The sequence below is a fragment of the Citrus clementina genome, unplaced genomic scaffold (genome assembly GCF_000493195.1).
Source record: "Citrus clementina cultivar Clemenules unplaced genomic scaffold, Citrus_clementina_v1.0 scaffold_3, whole genome shotgun sequence".
NCBI classification, from domain to species: Eukaryota; Viridiplantae; Streptophyta; class Magnoliopsida; order Sapindales; family Rutaceae; genus Citrus; species Citrus x clementina.
This window is the reverse complement of record NW_006262339.1, coordinates 11,513,480-11,532,048: the sequence shown is the minus strand read 5'-3', so window position 1 is coordinate 11,532,048 and position 18,569 is coordinate 11,513,480. Positions and strand designations below refer to the sequence as shown.

General features: G+C 34.1%; 1 protein-coding gene across 2 annotated transcripts; it reads left to right on the top strand.

The window, feature by feature from the left end:
• Nucleotides 1-650: 650 nt before the first annotated feature.
• Nucleotides 651-17,686, top strand: LOC18047578. Of its 2 annotated transcripts, XM_006441030.2 has the most exons (38): nt 651-869; nt 1,000-1,404; nt 1,493-1,525; nt 1,610-1,696; nt 1,819-1,874; nt 2,522-2,605; nt 3,154-3,226; nt 3,419-3,474; nt 3,589-3,694; nt 3,822-3,890; nt 5,397-5,483; nt 5,983-6,033; nt 6,168-6,303; nt 6,412-6,473; nt 6,578-6,706; nt 6,932-7,022; nt 7,140-7,174; nt 7,507-7,582; nt 7,720-7,902; nt 8,104-8,262; nt 8,417-8,438; nt 8,549-8,663; nt 8,777-8,893; nt 9,343-9,660; nt 9,773-9,882; nt 10,848-11,022; nt 11,137-11,245; nt 11,378-11,469; nt 12,272-12,370; nt 13,291-13,357; nt 13,597-13,682; nt 13,760-14,041; nt 14,121-14,261; nt 14,577-14,691; nt 16,243-16,438; nt 16,534-16,725; nt 16,853-17,173; nt 17,292-17,686. In XM_006441030.2, the coding sequence occupies exons 2-38, from the start codon at nt 1,021-1,023 to the stop codon at nt 17,506-17,508; spliced, it is 4,731 nt and encodes a 1,576-aa protein (XP_006441093.1). In that variant the 5' UTR covers nt 651-869; nt 1,000-1,020; the 3' UTR covers nt 17,509-17,686. The 2 variants fall into 2 exon arrangements, with proteins under 2 accessions (XP_006441093.1, XP_024045690.1); XM_024189922.1 differs by lacking the exon at nt 2,522-2,605.
• Nucleotides 17,687-18,569: the final 883 nt, after the last annotated feature.

The following is an 18,569-nucleotide window of genomic DNA, read 5'->3' as shown; positions in this document are numbered from 1 at the left end:
AAATTCTTGACTTATTTACCCGATCAATGATCCGATTATATTTTCTATTTTAAAATAATTTACATATTCTTATAATCAAAACTCAAATATTAGAGATGATTTTATTTTATTTTTATTCTTTAAAAGGATGAATATAAACATAATGTTTTATTTATAAAATTTTACATACATTTAGAGCTTCAATAATGTAAATGTGTAAAAATTAATAGACATGTATATTTTATAATATTGATATATAATATTATATATATATATATATATATATATATATATATATATATATATATAAAATTAAAACCTCAATAGTATACATATGTAATATATTAGTAGATATGTATATTTTATAATATCGATAAATTATGTATGTATGTATGTATATATGTATGTATGTATTTATTTATATACATACGTATGTATGATAGTGTGTAAATATTTGATGTAACTTTTATTCAATATATAAATATTAAACGAATTATTAGATAACTTGATTATTTTTTCTTGTCAGATTTAAATCTTAATATTTTAACATAATTATTAAATAGATCAAATTTAAATCAACTTAAATTTAACACAATACAAAACTAACACAACACGAACACGATCCGACCGTTTTGGCAGCTCTAGAATGCATCATTAGCTTCTTTAAGTACAGGTCAGTTCAAAAAGCGTTTTTGCTGTGTTTTCCGTAAAACGACTCTCCATTTTCTCTCCCTCTCACTTATTCCTCTTCAGCTTTAATGTAAAAGCCCTAAATTTAACCTTTAGTTTAAAAGTACATTAACACTCTGTTTCTTCGCCTTCTTCTTCTCCGAGTTTTTTTTTTCTTTTCTTAAAGGAATCATCATCGGCATCATCAGATTACCAATCAGGTATATAATTTAAATTTTTTTCTGCAAGTTTTTAAGAAATGTATTTAGTTTTTGTTCCTTGATCAAGTTTCTTTCAAAAACGTAGTAATTGCTTGACGACTAAGAAATTAATGAAGTTCTTTGTTAGCAGCATTTTTATTTGTAGTTAATTATGGCGGCGGCGGAAAGCTCGTTGAAGCGACCGACGAAACGGAAATGGGAGAATGCGCCGTATGATAGAGACGAGGCTCTACCGAACAAGAAATCCATCAGAGGACAGTGTCGGTATAAATTCAAAATATTGTTTCCGAATGGAGCTACTATAGATTTACTTCTGATAGATCCCAAGCATAAAATGGCCGTTACGGACTTTATTTGTTTGGTGAAAGATGAGTATTTCAAGTCTTGGATGCGACACGATTCAATGAAGAGAAAAAGGAAAATAAATTGGAATGGTGGAAATTTATATGTGGAAGATGCAAATTTGAATAAGATAAGTGATACAATAAATTTTGAGATGTTTGAGCCCTCCAAGTGCCACATTTTAAAGCTATATGTGAGTGTTGTTTCTACTGTTGTTGTTTTAGGCTTTTAGTGTCTGGTGCTCTGTTTGGTTATGTGATTTTGTCCTGTTTCTTGATTAGGATGGGTCTGGTGAGATAGCCAAGACTTTTGAGGTTAGTACTAGTGGGGTTGTTCATTTGTTGTGGTTCTATTACTCGTTTCATTTGGGTTTTGCAATGAACTTGTTTTGTTTTCAGAACATGTGGGATTTGACTCCAGATACTGATTTGCTGAGGGAGCTGCCTGAAGACTACACTTTTGAAACTGCTCTTGCGGATTTAATTGTAAGACAGCTTGAAATATTCAAGAAAATGGAATTTATTGGCTTTTGTGCTTTGTAATTTTTTTTTTTGGGGGGGGGGGGGGGGGCAATTTGGGCCCTTACACTCTGCTGCTTGTTTGACAGGATAATTCCTTGCAAGCAGTGTGGACAAATGCCAAAAATGAGCGGAGACTCATTAGGTATGACATTGTTTTGATTATAGTACTTTGTGTGAAATGCTCTGTTTTTATCTTACTTACTCTATTCCTGTTTTCCTAATTATTTTTACTTTATTTTTCAATGGAACTTATTGTTTTTCAAATATTATGAACTTTTTTATTGGCTTGGTTTCAAAATGACCTGCTGACATTTAGATTAAGCACTGATGGGAATTTGTATGATTAGATGTGCTCCGTTAACTTTTCAGTGTACCGTTGTTTATGATTTGTCATTCACTCTGAAGGTTGTTAGCGCTGGCCTTTGTTTGCTGGTTGTAACGGAATTGCTTTTGAAGATTCTTCATGGTTTATTAATTTGCCAAACGCCATACTTTCTATCATTAAACATCTGGATGTTACTGGTTTAGAAAGAATACAGCAATGGACTACATACTACCCCTAGAATTTGGCCATTCTGTTTTCTATTGAACTGAGGGTCTCTGGGTTGAGCTCTAGATTCATTGGCTGTTATTTCTGCTATAAACTAGATCTTCTTTCTATTTTATTTGTTACCCATGGATTTTGATACATACATACAAGTCAATTGCCCATTAGTTGACATTGTTTGTTCAACTGTCCTCATAGATTTCAATGATTCGTAAGGGATGCTTTTTTTAATATCTTTACAGTGTGAATATTGCTGAGGATAAGATTTCAGTTTTTGACACTGGCCCAGGAATGGATAGCACTGATGAAAACTCTATTGTGAAGTGGTATGTACTGTTATTCTTTCTTCATTAACAAGCAAAACTGCAGTGTTTCGGCAATTAGAGAAAACGAAGTATACAAGTGGCTTTAAGCTTCATATCCAAGAAATGAGTTAATGAAAATTTCTAATGCCCATTATTTCAATCCCCAGTCATCTTGTTGAATATGGAACTTGTTTTGCAAATGTTATGATGTGTTTTACCTATCAAAGTGGGGAATAAAAGTTTTCTAGCAGTCACCCCTGTCTCTGCTCTCATTAAAAGGAAAGAAAAATCTGGAAATGCGATTATCTCAGCGTAGGCGATTATCAATTTTAGATTTTATGAGCTACTTTCTTATATATAATCACTGTACATTACATAAGCACTTCTAACAATACCCCCCCTCGGGCCGCGTATGTTTCTATTTTAGTTTACATAAATGTAATTTTGAAATAATAATTGGCTCGTTATGAAACCACACTTTTTACTGCTTCACTTTTTTTTGATTCCCTGATAATCAACTCCTTTTGCCTACCTCAGCGATGAAATTCTACATTTGTTCTTTGTTTTAGGGGAAAGATGGGTGCCTCACTTCACAGAGCTTCTAAAGCACAAGGAATAGGGGGCAAACCTCCTTATTTAACGGTAGATTTTAATCTTTAAGTAACTTTGTAACTTGCTTTTCTAATATATGCATATTGTGCATAATTTCATTCTTATTGTATATGTTTAATGAAGTCTCTCTAACATTGTCAACTTATTTCAATATCAGTGATATTTTCTTTCAGTAATTATTATTCTTGCTTCTTACAAGCTCTTCTTTTCATAATATTGCAGCCATTTTTTGGCATGTTTGGATATGGAGGACCCATAGCGTCTATGCATTTAGGAAGGTATTATCTTTCTAAAATTGTTTTTACTCTATTCTTTTCCTCTGAATGAGAGTGTGTGCCTATGAAGTTGACTTGGGCTTGCTTTTGCTTGACAAATCTTACTACCTTTGATAGGCGTGCCTTAGTTTCTTCAAAGACAAAAGTTTCTAAGGAAGTTTATACTTTGCATCTTGAGAAAGAGGCTTTAATGAGGTGTTCTGATGCTGAACTCACTTGGAGGGTAATTAAATTTCATTACCTGATTTTTTTCTTTCTAAAAAGATTTTAGTTTCTTTTAGATGCTTCTAGTTACCTTTAAATGTGGCTTACTTTTAGCTGCAATAATATTGTGTATTATTTGTTAATAGACTAATGGCGGCATCAGGTTTCCTTCGAAAGATGAAATTGCGGATTCACCTCATGGAAGTTTTACAAAGGTTATCTTGGTTGAATTTCCCTGGCCTTTTATCTTCTTTTTTGGAGTCAACTGTTGCATATATTTCTTACTCTCAGATAATCTTTATGTAATCTTGGAATATATTTGAGATGAGCCATGGTCAATCGTCAATAAGCAAAGGGAAATGTATTATCTAACATAATATTCTTGTTTATATCAATTTGCAAAGCCTCTAATCGATCAATAACTGTTAATACCTCGTTCTTTTTGCCTTCCCTCTAAGAAACAAAGAAATGTCTGTATGGGAAGGTTTCTATGTCAGTACTCCAAGTTATATACCCTTATGGAAGAATTTACAAATCTGAATTTTATGTCTCCGATCTAGTTGTGTACTTGCCAGAGTTCAAAATATCTGTAGCATGGATGTTCTTGTCTTTTTACTTTAAACATTTTCACCTTTCTGAATGGTTGCTTTGTCACGGTTTATGGTTGTTAAGAGTATGAAAGACAACTCGGGTTGTGACAATGAATTTTTAATGAGATATTAACTCTGCTTTATAACTCTTTTAGTTGGATGTTTTGTTTCATTTTCTGGCATAGGCCTATTAGTGGGTCATTACGGCTCAATATAGTTACTTTTCAGTGCAAATAGAGTAAACTTTCTAAGTCGTTTGGCTTTAAGATCCATATTCATCTGTACAAACTTCATAATAAAAGACTCACTTTCTTTTTCATAGCCTAGCCTATACGAACAAAAATACAGCTGCTTGGGTAACTTTAAAAGACGAACAATTGGGATTATAATAATAGGAATTTGAAATTAATAGGAAGTGCAAGGAATGATAGGGAATCCTTAAGAAGCCATAGACAAGAAAATACAGAAAGCATAAAATTTGTTAAAACTGTGTGATGCAAGGTTCTGTAAGAATGTTCAACTAAGTGCATGTAGCTGGTGATCGCTGTTATGGACTAGTAAACATCTTTGTTTCTATTTCCTTGAGTTTGATTAGCTTTTTTGATTGGTTCTTTTCCTTTTTTCCCCCCTATCCCAAGTCAAATAGCTTCTAGTCTGTTTTTATTTGATTTTTGAAATATTTAGAGGCATAACTTAGTTTGTCCAATCATCCACTCAATTTCCACCTCTTTTGATATATTCAGGTAACAAAATATTATGTTTGCTAATCAGATATGGTCACATAAAAATCACAGATGACGCTAAATATGAGATTTCTTAAATCTGTTCTGTTCTGTTCAGTTCCTAGTTACTGATTTGGTTTTTAAATGGTTGGTCTACATGTTTGAATAATCTATGGTCTACATGTTTGAATAATCTATGGTCTACATGTTTGAATAATTTAACTCTGGTCTTGATCTCGTTTAATTAATTGAAACCTGTGTAATTGGCCTAAAATATCTGAATTGTTGCTTCTTGGCCATAAAATGCTTAAATAGTCAGGCAATGCATCAATGTTTACTTCTCTTATTTTTCCCTAGGTGGTCATATTATGTTGGTTTGTAGTGCTTAATATTACAAAACACTTAACAGGTGGAGATATGGGAGCCTAAACTAAAAAGCTTGGACGTAAAGCCACTCGGATGCAAATTAAAGGATATCTATTTTCCCTATATTCAGGTGTATTTACATCTAATCATTAACGCATTTTGCTGACTTTCTGTTTCATATATGGACAAGTGATATTGTTTGATAATATTCACCAAATATGAATTCATATGAGCTTATTATGCGTTAGATGATTATGACTATTTTTATAGGATTTTTTTTTTGGCGGGAAATGGTGTATGTAGGCAAGTTCAGTAATTTAAATGTGAGACAAATAATTTTATCGAAGTGCTTGTGTCCATTGCGTGTTTGACAGTGTAATGTGTGCATGCACATGGCATTGACCTTTGTGATAAGAATAATAATTTTTCTTTCTCTTTTCTACGCACACGCAATCAAATTCACTCACTAAAGTTTTGTTTTTGTCCGTAGAAAAAAGTTATTTCTGTAATGCTGTTATTATAATTGCTGCAAACTGTACATAATTCAATTAGTCATAAATGCTGCCATTACGTAATCTTTTAGATATTTCATTTTATAATGTCTCATTTATGATCTTGTTGAGGTGCAGTGTGATGAAATTTCCAGTACGGGGAAGACCACCAGACCAATTGAGTTCCAGGTTTGAGATGTTACTGTTATTTTACCTGCACCTTTCTTTTTTCCAAGTCTGAGTGGTTGATTCCCATTCATCAGTGTCTGGAATTTTCTAAAGTAAACTTTACAAGTCTTGAGACGAAATGCCATGTCTTCCAGGTTAATGGCATTGATTTAGCTGAAGTTGCTGGTGGGGAGGTTGCAATAACCAACATGCACTCTTGCAATGGTCCTGATTTTATCTTACAACTTCATTTTTCCCTTAGGCAAGCTAGTGCTACTACCAACAGTCCTGGTAGCGTCTGCAGTTTCTTTCTTCTGTTGTGGTTAGCAATGGCATATCATTTGTCATCAAAATGTCGTCTTCGAATAATTCCATTTCCTAAAAATTGGAATATGTCAGGTTCATGGCCATCAAAAGAAGCAAATGCACGCCTCAAGTTTGTTTATTTTCCTGTTACAGAGGTTTGTGACACGTCAGCACTAATTTTTTCTGCTCACTGTGTTCAAAAAGAAAAAAGGAAAAGAAGAAATCTTCCCTAGAAAAATTCTGAAATTGTATACCACAGGAGGGAGAGAGCATCGACATAATTATGAATAAGCTGATTTCTGAAGGATGTGTGGCTGCTGCAAATTATGATACCTGTAGTCGTGTATCTATTCGTAGGCTTGGTCGTCTACTTCCTGATGTTCACTGGGTAAGTTTTGAATTTTATCAGTAAAAGAACTTCTCTCAGCTATGGGAAAATATGGTTGGTTTAACACACCAGTTATCTATATTATATGTACACATCCACATGGACTATAAAGAATTATCACTCACATTGTGAACTTAAGTTGTGTCACTTCTTAAGCTTTTTGCTTTTGCTTATAGTTATATATCTGGCTATACCTGTATTATTGACCTGTCTGCTTCACACCAGGCATGGCTTCCTTTAATGGATCTGAGGCAGAGGAAAGGAGAAAAAGCCCACTTGTTGAAGAAATTTTGCTTGAGAGTTAAATGTTTCATTGGTAGTGCGCATGCATTATAACAATAACTCACTGCATACTTACCTTTTAGTCTTCGGGACATAATCTGCTTTTACTCCTATAATCACATATACTTTAGCAAACGCTGTTTTCTTGCAGACACCGATGGTGGTTTCAATCCAACACCTTCTAAGGTAAAGAATGCGATGACATCCATGTGTAATGCCATAGCATGCTGCAAACTGTCCTTTTTACTTTTATGTTTGACTTTGGTTTGCTAAGGCATCATTAATACAGTTACTCTAAATTGTTTAAATTATTGTGGCAGATTAGCATTTTAAATGCTCAAGATAAGCTTTCAGTTATAAATATCATTATGAAAAATTATTAGGTCACTCCTTGTACTCTTAGTTTATGCTTCTTCCATTCTTTTATCTGTCACAAATTTTTTTTGCTGATGATTATACTTGATGCAGATAAAAGGAAAAATAAATCAAACACCTTTTTCTTTTCTTATATTTAACAGACTGATCTAGCACATCAGAATCTATATACGATAGCTCTGAAGAATTTTGGTGCTAAGACTTTCAAGGAAGAAAAAGGTAACTTTTATTTGTGAATTTTAAATATGGAAACAGTTATAATTACTTTATCCTAACTGTTAGGTTATCTTTGCTATGAAATAATTCAAATCTGCAGTTATCAGCATTTTTCAGTGAAATAATTTTAAACTCTGCAGATGTTAATGTTGAAATTCGTAGAGATGGGAAATTGTTAACTCCCATTCAACTGGAGAAGGACTATCAAGAGTGGCTTCTGAATATGCATGATCATTATGATGCAGAAAAGGATTGTGGAGTGGATCAACCAATTCTTCTTGTCGGCCACAAAAACATTAAGCCACTAGTCATTTCAACTGATGGTTGGTTTTGATTGAAAAACAGTTTATGGCATATGTATACTATGAGAAGTTATTAATTATCTTTTTCTAGTTTGATAAGTTTTCTGTGTTCATACATCTTAAACTGATGTAGGTCTTTATCTATTATTTAATATTTTATCTTTGATTTATTTGCTGCCATTATGATGGATTAATCATGTGTTCTTTTACTTTTAACTATAGTTGCCAGGGTGCATAAAGTAGTAAAGAAGAAGGGAGCAATGTGGAAATCAGGCCAAAAAGTCAAACTACTAAAGGGAGCATATGCTGGAATCCATAATAATGATGTGTACGCGACAATAGAATATTTTGTAATTGAAGGATTGCAAGGGGATGCTGGTGGTAAGTGATGTTTTCCTAACTCTTAAACTCATTGAGTTTGATTTAGTTTGGTTTCATTACCACAACAAAATAGATTTATAACTGGTATGTCTACGCAACTCAATTTCTCATCAATTTTATGAAATTGACCCTTTCTTTTGTTTCTGTCTAATAGGGGAAGCTCGAATTATATGCAGGTATCTTGTTTTCTGCATTTGTAATAAAGTTATATATTTAATTTTGAAATCAAATTCTTCCCCCTCCCCCACTTTTAATGTAATTTACGTTCTCATTTCCGGTCTGAAAGGCCACTAGCTGTCCCAGATGAGAAAGGCTGTGTCCTTGCAGTGAATAATGGGAATGCCAGTTTACATATTGGAAGCTCCTTATCTCTACCTATTGGTGTCATTGATTCTGAAAAGGTTTGTTGTTTAGTTTTTGTTTTGCCATTTATTGCTTCTGACATTTCCATTTCATTTTTACTTTGCTACTGTTCCATGAATTGATTGACTTGCTGATTTTTTATCATGGACAGTGTGTACCTGTTAACAAAAATGTTTGGGATCAGCAACTGGAGAAATATCGCCAGAAGTCTCCATCTACAATTGAGTTGTTGAAGGAGACGCAATGTCAGGAGTTGGAGATTGATGGGGTCTGTGTAGACCTGCCTGGTTGCTTTCGATATATCAAGAGAACAATGAAATTGTTATTAGGAAATTCACTAATAACAGATTGTCTTGATTGTCTTTCCTTGAAATTTGAACCAATATATACATATATTATGTCTATATGTATGTATTTATTTTTAACTTCTTTCAGTACTCTTTGCAGTGCATTTTCTTGGGTATCTATGGGCTTCAGTTTCTACTGAGTTTAAAGAGAATTTCTTTCTTTTTTTTTATTTATCAAAATTGGGAAGCTGTTTTTCAAATGATGTTTTGGTTTTGGATTATCTTTTGTAATTTTTTGTGGACTGCTGGTCCACTCTTTTGTGGTTTCTCTTCATATTAATATATTTCTTGTTCCCTATTAAAAATACAATTTCTTGTTCATTCTTTTCTTAAAGCATATATAAAGCTCACTAATTGTGTTTTATTTCAGGTTTTACCTAGCAGTGCTATTGCTGGACAAAATCCTCCTAGAGAAATTGTGGCTGTTGTTCGACCTGCCAGTTTTATTTCTTCTAGTGCTTCAAAGAACTTGGTTCAGAAGTATATTGTTAAGAATAGTTCAGAGATGCTCATGGAAGTCAAGTTCAAATGTGAAGATGAGAATCTTGAAGATGTAGTCCCCCTTTACACAGCTCGCGTAGCACCTTCTTCTCGGAAAGGATACCAGGGTTTATATATATTTGAAGTGGGTTGCAAGTTCCCTAAATTATTTCAGAATGCTGGTGCATATACATTTTCATTCCATCTTGTAAGTGCTACAATGGAACTCCTTTAATGTTGTTTTCTATTGCGTAATATAATATGATCTTGTTTTGGGTTCTATGACCATGTACATGATGTTCTCCAATTTGGTGCTTCAGACTGAGACAAGCTGCAAGAGTTGTGAGAAAAAGGTGCTAGTTAAGGGATCTTCTGAGGTTGGAAAATGGAAACTTTTGGATACTAAAGAGAGACCAGAGTTACGTGTTAGGTAATTGAGATCTTTATGGATCTGGCTCATCAATTTTCTACCCAAGAAACTAGAGTAAAACTCTTTGTGTGGATGACATAACTGATTAATCTCAACATAGAGAATGTTTTGCATAACATTATTGTCAAGCCCTAAAACTAGAGTATCTTGTAGACAGATTGAGATCTTTATGGATCTGGCTCATCAATTTTCTACTCGAGAAACTCAAGTAAAACTCTTTTTGTGGACGACATAACTGATTAATCTGAACATAGAGAATGTTTTGCATAACATTTTTGTCAAGCCCTAAACCTAGAGTATCTTGTAGACAGACCAAAAAATCAACTTTATTCGCTGAGACCTAAAATCAAGTGTGTGACATCTTATAACATATTGTTTTTTCTCAGAGTATTACTACACTTGGTTGGGATACAAAGACGTGGCACAGATCATTGTTTGCTATGTGCTAAGTGATATCTGAGGTTATTGTTTATGATTAATGGGATAATATCATAACACCTACCAATTGATACAACTTTAGATGTCACGTCAGTTGGGTACAAGCTACTTATCCTATGTAACCGTAGTTTTATTCTTTCTTTTTTTTAATGCATAGTATATGCGAAAGCAAGGTTAAAAGCAATAACTTGTCCTCCAGTGAGTCTAAACTTAGTCCGGCTGCATTTCTCATCGTTATCTATCACAAACACTGAAGCTCCATTGTTGTAGATAACCGTATGAGAGTTAATAGTAATTATTTACCCTAAACTCCTTATGAAGTCTGTTATTTCACGAATGCTAATTTATTTTGAGTTCTCACTATAACGGCATGTAAGTGGGATGTCTCTGTTCATAAGCTGAAAAAGAAGGTTCAAGTTCAATCATTTACCGCGTTCTCGTAATCCCACATTTCTGATTGTAACTTTCTTGGTGCTATCAATTTCCCTTTTTTCTCTTTTTCCTCATGAAGTGATTACTTTGCACAGAGTTGGTTCATTCTTACCTCCGTTATCTGTTGCGTGCTATGACATTTATGATAATCGGATTCCGTTCGAGTCTAAGCCACAATTTTTGGTCAAAATTAAGCCAAGCAAGATTATTAAGGTTGAAGACAAGTTGAAGTGGAACCTCTCACCTGATAAATTGACGCTAAATATTCAGGTTTGATTCACAGATTAATATTTTCCATTATGCTCATTTACGCCTTTTTCGTAAATAGGGTTAGTAGGGTTTTTATATGCATTAACTACTTGCTTGAGTTTTTTAAATCTATAGGACATTCTGGTTGCAAGCTCCAAGTTGGATGAGATTCGGCCAGATTATAGAGCTACTTTGGTGATATCTTCAAAAGATAAACCAGTGTCCGTATCGATTCCATGTCGAGGTATTATTGTTATTTTGAATCATCTGCCTGCAAAGACAGATATAAGAACCTGGTTCTATCATCTTTTTTCTACTCTCATCATGTGATTGTGCTCAACTCTCAAAATTGGTTTTATATGTTTGTTTGAAACAGTCACTCCTGGATCTTTAAAGAATGTAGCAGTCCATCCACAAAATTTGGGTATCTTGCTTCCGGGCTCTGTGATTAAAATGCTCAAATTGGAGGTATTTGGGGATGCTATCATTTGCAAAGCTAGACTGATTTTGTTGTGTTTTCGGGATTTGCATGGTTGAGAAATCATTAATACCAAATGCCTAAGATTAAGGAAAGAAACTAACAACTGTTGTTTAATGTACCTTAAACCTGCTATTTGATGTAGTAATGTAAAATCAATTGTCATTCTTAGGCATATCAGCAGCATCCTTCATATCTTTTTAATAATTTGCATCAAATTCTTTATATTGCTCATCTTAGATCATAACATTTTTCTTTACCATGCAGTTCATGGTGTTCATTTTTAGTGCAGGTAAATGGAGAATCATTTTCAAGTTTAAGATCTTTTTTTTATCATTTTCAAGTTTAAGATCTTTTTTTTTTTTCTTTGCATTGATTTGAAAACATTATAGATTGTGTATTCACTGTGCATCTTTTTATAGTGCTAATTACAGATTTTCATACACTTTTGGAAATTCAAACACTTCATCAGACACATTTGAGATAGGAATTATCATCCCCAAGGGGATAGCCTAGTTAGTTGACCTCTTGCCGTGGAAGCAATAAATGAAGAAATCGATTCCGACCAGCCTTTTGAGGGGAAAATTTTTTTAGTTTCTGTTTGCTTATGGGGATGGTGTAGTGTATGGGATTTTGGGTATGATACAGGAAAAAGAAAGAAAAAGGATTTTTTGCTCAACTTACCTAAACATTAAAGCAAGAAAGCATGATCTTTTGGATAAACAGATCTTTGTTTGACTGCTGCATAGTCATTATAGTTGAACTTGCTAACATGTTTAGTCAATATTCCAGATGTTTGATGCTTTTTATAATAATGTTAAGAAAGGCTTGGAGGTTGAACTTAACGTTGATGGATTTTGTATCGAAGATCAATTGGGCTTAAGGCGAAAGGTCTGTACTGTTGTCCAAATCTCTTATTATTTTGTGCCCTGTTTGAAAAAATTACATTTTACTTCGACTGATGATTTATTTATGCCTTGTGCATTGCTTCTTTCATGAATCTGCTATTACAAGTGAGGGATAGCTGATTTTGCAATTGTTAAGGCACCTATATAAAGAAAAGTTGATTAGATGCAGACGGATGAACTTGAGTGAGCAAGTGACTATAAATCATTCCATTCTAGCTAATTCAATGAACAAAATCCGCTTGACTATATGAAGTGAAAGATGCAATATCCAAGGACTACTCTTTTTAAAGCAATTAAAGATTGCCTGGTTGAAACATTAGCTTGTCCAATTTTATTGTATGTCTCTGTAACACAAAAACTAAAAGAGCTTGAGATTTTATGTCGCTATATTGGTTCACATGTAATTGACACAGAAAATATGGTGAATAACTGCAAACAGTGTTCCAACTCAACCCATCAGCCATTGTCTTAACCTCTTATGATCTATTAGTTGTGGGGATATAATTGTTTGTATCTAATTGTGTTCAAAAGCTCAAAGAGCTGAAAACCACCACTACCACTCGATAATAAGCACAGGTTATTATAATTTAATTAATATACACTGTGGGGAGTCAAACCCAAGACCACTTGGGTTTGACCTAAAAATTTGTCTAGTTACTGCTTTGACCTAAAAATTTTTAAGCTATCAGGTGGGCCCAACAACAATATTGAAGATCTAACATCTTGTTTCTTAAATGAAATTTGAAGTGGATGATGTAATCCTCTTTGTTTTTGTGACATTTACAGCATGATAAACTTATTGAATGTAATTGTGCTTTTGAGGAAGCTCTTTTGCATGAGAGTTTATGATTTTGGTTTTTAACATGATTTTGAATATTCTGACAAGCTGTATTTATCTCATAGGTGGATGGTTATGGATGCATCGATCTTAGTGGCCTATTGAAAGTAAAGGCTGGTTATGGAAAAAATGGTACGTGCATTCATCTGATGGTGTCTTCCCTCATAATCTGTTGGTTGTGCTTGCAGGCAGAAAAAAGAAAATGAGTGTTTAATTTCTCCTGCCTAACATCATTACTATAAAATTGTAACAAATTAGAACCTCATACAGTGTATTATCACTTGTTCTACTTCAAAAATTAAAAAGTATTCAATTGTATCTTTCAATTATGGCTGCTTAGTGATTTCATTCTAAGTTGTGCTGCCTTGCAGTGTCACTTTCTGTTTTATCTGATAATGGAGTTATTTTCAAGCAAGATTTTCAAACTGAGAAAAGAGAGCTGAGAGTCATATCAGGGGTTTGTGCACTTTGCTTTCATCCTCAGTTTTCTTAATCATTATTTTCTATAATTTTCATAATAGATTATGGTGACAGGTGCCTGAATGCTGTACCGTTGGTTCTCAACTGGAAGATATAACTTTCGAAATTGTTGATTCCAAGGGTGCTGTTGATGTAACTATTCATGATGATGATAAAAGTGGGCAGTCCCATACTCTTACAATAAGGTCAGACTTAATTAACACAGAGAATTCAATTCGGTATGCTTTCAGGCAAGGTCGATGTACTGTCCCTGCTATTTCCCTACCTCAGAATGAGGGGTGCTTTTGCTTTGTAGCCACGCACTCTCAATATACAGAGCTAAATACAAGCATCAAGGTTGCAACTTGTAATGAACTTTGTCATGATCATTTTTAACAATCATTCTGTAGCGATAATCGTTTCTCTGTATTTATAGGTACCTATTGTCCGAGCACCAAAACTGGAGTCTGATGATATTAGAACTCCATGTTCTGGTGGAAAGGTTTTTCTCCTTGAGGGTCCATCTCCAATCAAACATGTTGGAAACCATATGGTGCCCATCATGAAAATTGTGAATGTATGTGTATGTTAGTGATTTAACTTGTACAAGATGTAAATCCATTTTAGGTTTTTGTTGAGGCATCATTATTTTTTATCATTTTCTCAAAGCAGGAAATTCCCTTAATTGAGTTTCAAAGTGCATGTCAATCAGAGTCTTCAATTTTTTCCGATTTTCATTCACCTAAAAGACTTTTGCTTTATTTTTTGAGTTTTAAAGTCTCCACAAGTAGTGTTCAAGTCAGTACTTAGATGAGCTGTCGTCACTTGTCAAGCACTGATAATTGGTTCCCCAAGTTTCATTCTTTTGTGTATGGGGCTGTTTTTCCTGCAGGAACTTGAGAGCGAAGTGCGCAACTATGGTTTATGCATCGGGCGTCACGAGAAGGCACTGAAATTGCTCAATGATCAGAAGATGGAAGTTGAGGAAGTGCTATCCAAGTTGCAAGGTTTTGGCTTATGAAATCTTTTTTGTTGATTAAAAGATACAAATATTACAGATATTCAAACTGATGAAATTTAATTAATACTAACTGTAGTGATTTAGTACCCTTTAAGATTCAAGATACTAAGCCACTGCCCAGGAGACTCAAGTTCTTGATCAAACAAGTTGCAGAAGAAACCAAGATTAGATGCCAAGTTCTCAACTCAATCTATGTATGCTCTAGATCTAATGATTAATAACAGTGTTTAACTAAAACAAGAAACAACTCACAAGAACAGCATATTACGTGGTTCAATTGTGCATTACATGCACAATTTACATCCACGGGAAAAGCCACAGGAAAAGCTTTATTGATGAATCAAGAAGACAAATACAGAGCTCCTTAACAAGAGATTACAAGCAACAAGATTACCCTCTCTCACTTTCTGATCCCTCTCTAAAGCTCTATCAAAACCACACGTATTTTCCCCTCAGCAACCAGTTTTATATCCCTGATGCTGAAACCCAGATTGCACAGAATCTGGACACGTGTGTAATGGCTTTTAACAGCCTTGATTCCCTTCTTCACGAGTTGACTCACGTGCATCACTTTAGTTTCTCCAAAACGACAGTTGCTGAGTCGTTTAGCTTTTGGATTAAAACACCACGTGCAGCATGTGACAAAAGACTGAATCACTTAATCAAAACGAACCGTTTTGGGACTCTGAGTTTTGGATTCATTGCACTCAAGTCCACACTAACTGTGCTCACCACCCAAACTTAGATGCATGCTGCAGTTTGTAGTAATAAAGTTTGATCATTATTAGTTCATACTTTTAGGAAACTTGAGTCAGAAAACTAAGTTTTACTACACAAGGTTATATTGGTTTGCCTGTGAAGTTGATGACACTAAACAATTTTATGCAAACAGTGATTCAAAACATTTCTACCTCTTGGTTTATTGTTTATATATATCATTTATTCATTGAATTTATATACATGTGTCTTATTTCATAGGTCAATTTTACTGAAATAATTTTGTTTCGTGGTAAACGATAGATAATCACCTATTTTTCATTTAATCAATTTAATGTGCTTAAATATTGGACATTGCTGACAATAGGTTCCTTGCACTTGGGTTATGTTTAGGTAGACAATTGAGAATTGTAGCCTTTTTATGGGTTCTACATTGTAGACTAAGATATGTCATTTTCTGTACTGCTGCAAGAGTAGGTGTCATTGCAACGTTGATGGAATCTGGATGTTTAATGTGGAATATAGCTGGAAATAATTTAGATGCAATGATTTCGAAGGTTATCTCTTTCCTGTATTAGGATGATCTGATAAGTATCCTCAAGAAAAAGTTCTATCACATTTTATTGGAGATGACCTAATAAGGAAATTGGTTTGCCTGATAACTAGAGAAGCCTAGAATACCTAGTACCTACTTTTGTCAGATTATAACACCTGATTGTATTCAAGTCTGTTTCCTATCATTTTGTTGCTGGCATAATGTGGTATTCTGTGAAAATTGCAAAAATAAAGCAGAAGACTCAAAATTGATGTGTTTTGACAGTTTCAGTTGAGCCATACTCCTTGTTGACAAAAGAAGAAATCATAAGACGGATTAAAAGTATATATCAATCTGCTGCCTCAGTTATCTGCTGTTCTACCAAGGAGTTTCTGTACAGCAAACCACGGTCAAATTTCATGGAAGATGTAGTTGGTCCAGTTGCTCTAATTGGTACAGTCTGCACCAACAAGCTTAGCAGGTCATCCCTACAGTTCTTTTGGTTAGATTAAAATTAAAAGAAAACTCACTAAATTTGTCTGCAATCCTTGACTCTTTGGATTTCCTTGTATTCAGGACATTAGCAGAGTACCTGGGGGAACATCAAATGCTTGCTTTGGTGTGTAGATCTTTTGAAGCAGCATTTGCACTTGAGAAGTATGAACAAGATGGAACTATCGATCGTAAGTGTGCGCTACATGCCACAGCAGCTGCACTTGGAAAGTCTATTGATGGCAGATACCTTGTTATATGCCTTGAGGGTATAAGGTATGATATTGAGCTTCCCAGTTGCTAAAAATAGAAAGGAGAAGAAAAAATCAATATATTGTATGCATACATTGCAAGTTATTAATAATTTGTGGTAATGATTCAAATTTTCGAATTGGTTTGGCAGGCCGTACTCTGGGAAGTTTGGAAGCAATGACCCACAAAGGAAGTTAGCCTTGCCAGCACCTACCTTACCAAAAGGAAATATCCCTGCAGGTTTTGTGGGATATGCAGTTAATATGGTTAACCTAGATGACCACCACATGCACATAAGAACAAGTGCGGGGAATGGTCTTCGGGAGACTTTATTGTATCGACTCTTTGGCAAGCTTCAAGTGTATAAAACCCGTAAAGACATGATAGAGGCGCATACTTGTATAAGACATGGTGCTGTATCTCTGGATGGTGGGATCTTGAAAGAGGACGGTATCATCTCTCTTGGATGTGGGTACGTATTTCAATGGTGTTGGTTGCTTTTATGAATCAAGGACAATCCTTTTTTATAAAATGAGAATCACAATAAGTGAGCAACTGAGCATGAAGTGGTCTGGTGATTGTTTTTTCAGGAATCCTACAATATGTTTCCCCATTGTCAGGACCCGAATATCTACTCAAAGCATCGAAGCATTGAAGCAAATTGAAGAAAAGAAGTTGGAGTTGGATGGGATCATGCAGTCGATACAGGAATCTAATAAAGCCCTTGAGAAAGATTTGGAGAAGCTTAAAAATAGTGAAGATAAATTTAATTCGTTTATGGATCTTTGGCAAACCAGTCTTAAATGATCTGCTTTTGTTAATCGTAGTTGTAATTATTATATGGCTGTAAAGTGTAAATGCCATAGAAATGAAAGATGTCGTGGGCATATATAGTTAGTAGATAGTACTGTCTTTTTGTATTAACCTTAACCATCATCTGTTATTTGTGGAAAACACACGATATTTAAAAGGTTGTATCAGTGATTTTCGTTTTTGTTTTTTTAAATAAGTATTTAACTTTCGACATTTGCAAGGTTTGTGACAATTTCTAGTCTATAGTTTGGTTCTGGGGGGTTCTGGCTTTTTTTCATTTTGGGTTCTGGATTTCTCAGCTAGAGACAATTTATCAGCTGATAAGCCACAATGTTTTCGCAACAGTCCGTCCTATTTCGTAAGTAGCGTTTAGCTCAAAGCGAAATGGTGCTTTTGATAATTTGCATTAGAACTAGGGTTGGTAAAAAAGTCTGGGCCGGCTCAAGATTATTTGGGTCCAGTCCCGGTCCGTGGGCTTAGGTCTGGCCCTCACCCATGAGGGCTTGGACAAGGGCCTAAGAAAAATAATCCGTACAAAATTCAAGCCCATTATTTTTTAAAAAAATAATTTTATAAATTAGAATAATATAATTAAAATTAAAAAGTAATTTAAAAATAAAAAAGAAAACTTAAATTCTTAACTTATAAATTAATTATGATTCAAAAAAATTAAAATTATTATACTAAATTCTCTTTTTTGTATCAATTAATTAAGAGATCGTTTGAATTAGAAAATTCAGTATTAAAGAAAATTAAAGTTGTGAGTTTTTATTTGCTTTATTTATTATTTTAATTTGAAATATTTATTCTCTTTAATTTATCTATGATTGTAATAACTTGTTGATCATTAATTTATTTCAAATTTACAATAATTTAAATTTTTAAAACAATAAAGCTCAAGCCCGGCCTGGCCCAGGCTGGTACACTTAGCTGACAGAGGGGCTGGGCATGGGCTTGAAAAAAGCCTGGCCCAGGCCCGCTGTTTGCCATCCCTAATTAGAACACAGTTTTTATGTTAATTTACTTTTAGTTGTAATTTTTAGTTGCATTCAACT

What these genes read in the sequence shown, in the direction of transcription:
- LOC18047578 (XM_006441030.2), top strand. Translation starts at nt 1,021, where the DNA reads ATGGCGGCGGCGGAAAGCTCGTTGAAGCGACCGACGAAACGGAAATGG. An exon ending in AATGAGCGGAGACTCATTAG is followed by an intron (nt 1,875 to 2,521) that starts GTATGACATTGT and finishes ATATCTTTACAG; the next exon opens with TGTGAATATTGCTGAGGATA. An exon ending in AGCTAAATACAAGCATCAAG is followed by an intron (nt 14,042 to 14,120) that starts GTTGCAACTTGT and finishes CTGTATTTATAG; the next exon opens with GTACCTATTGTCCGAGCACC.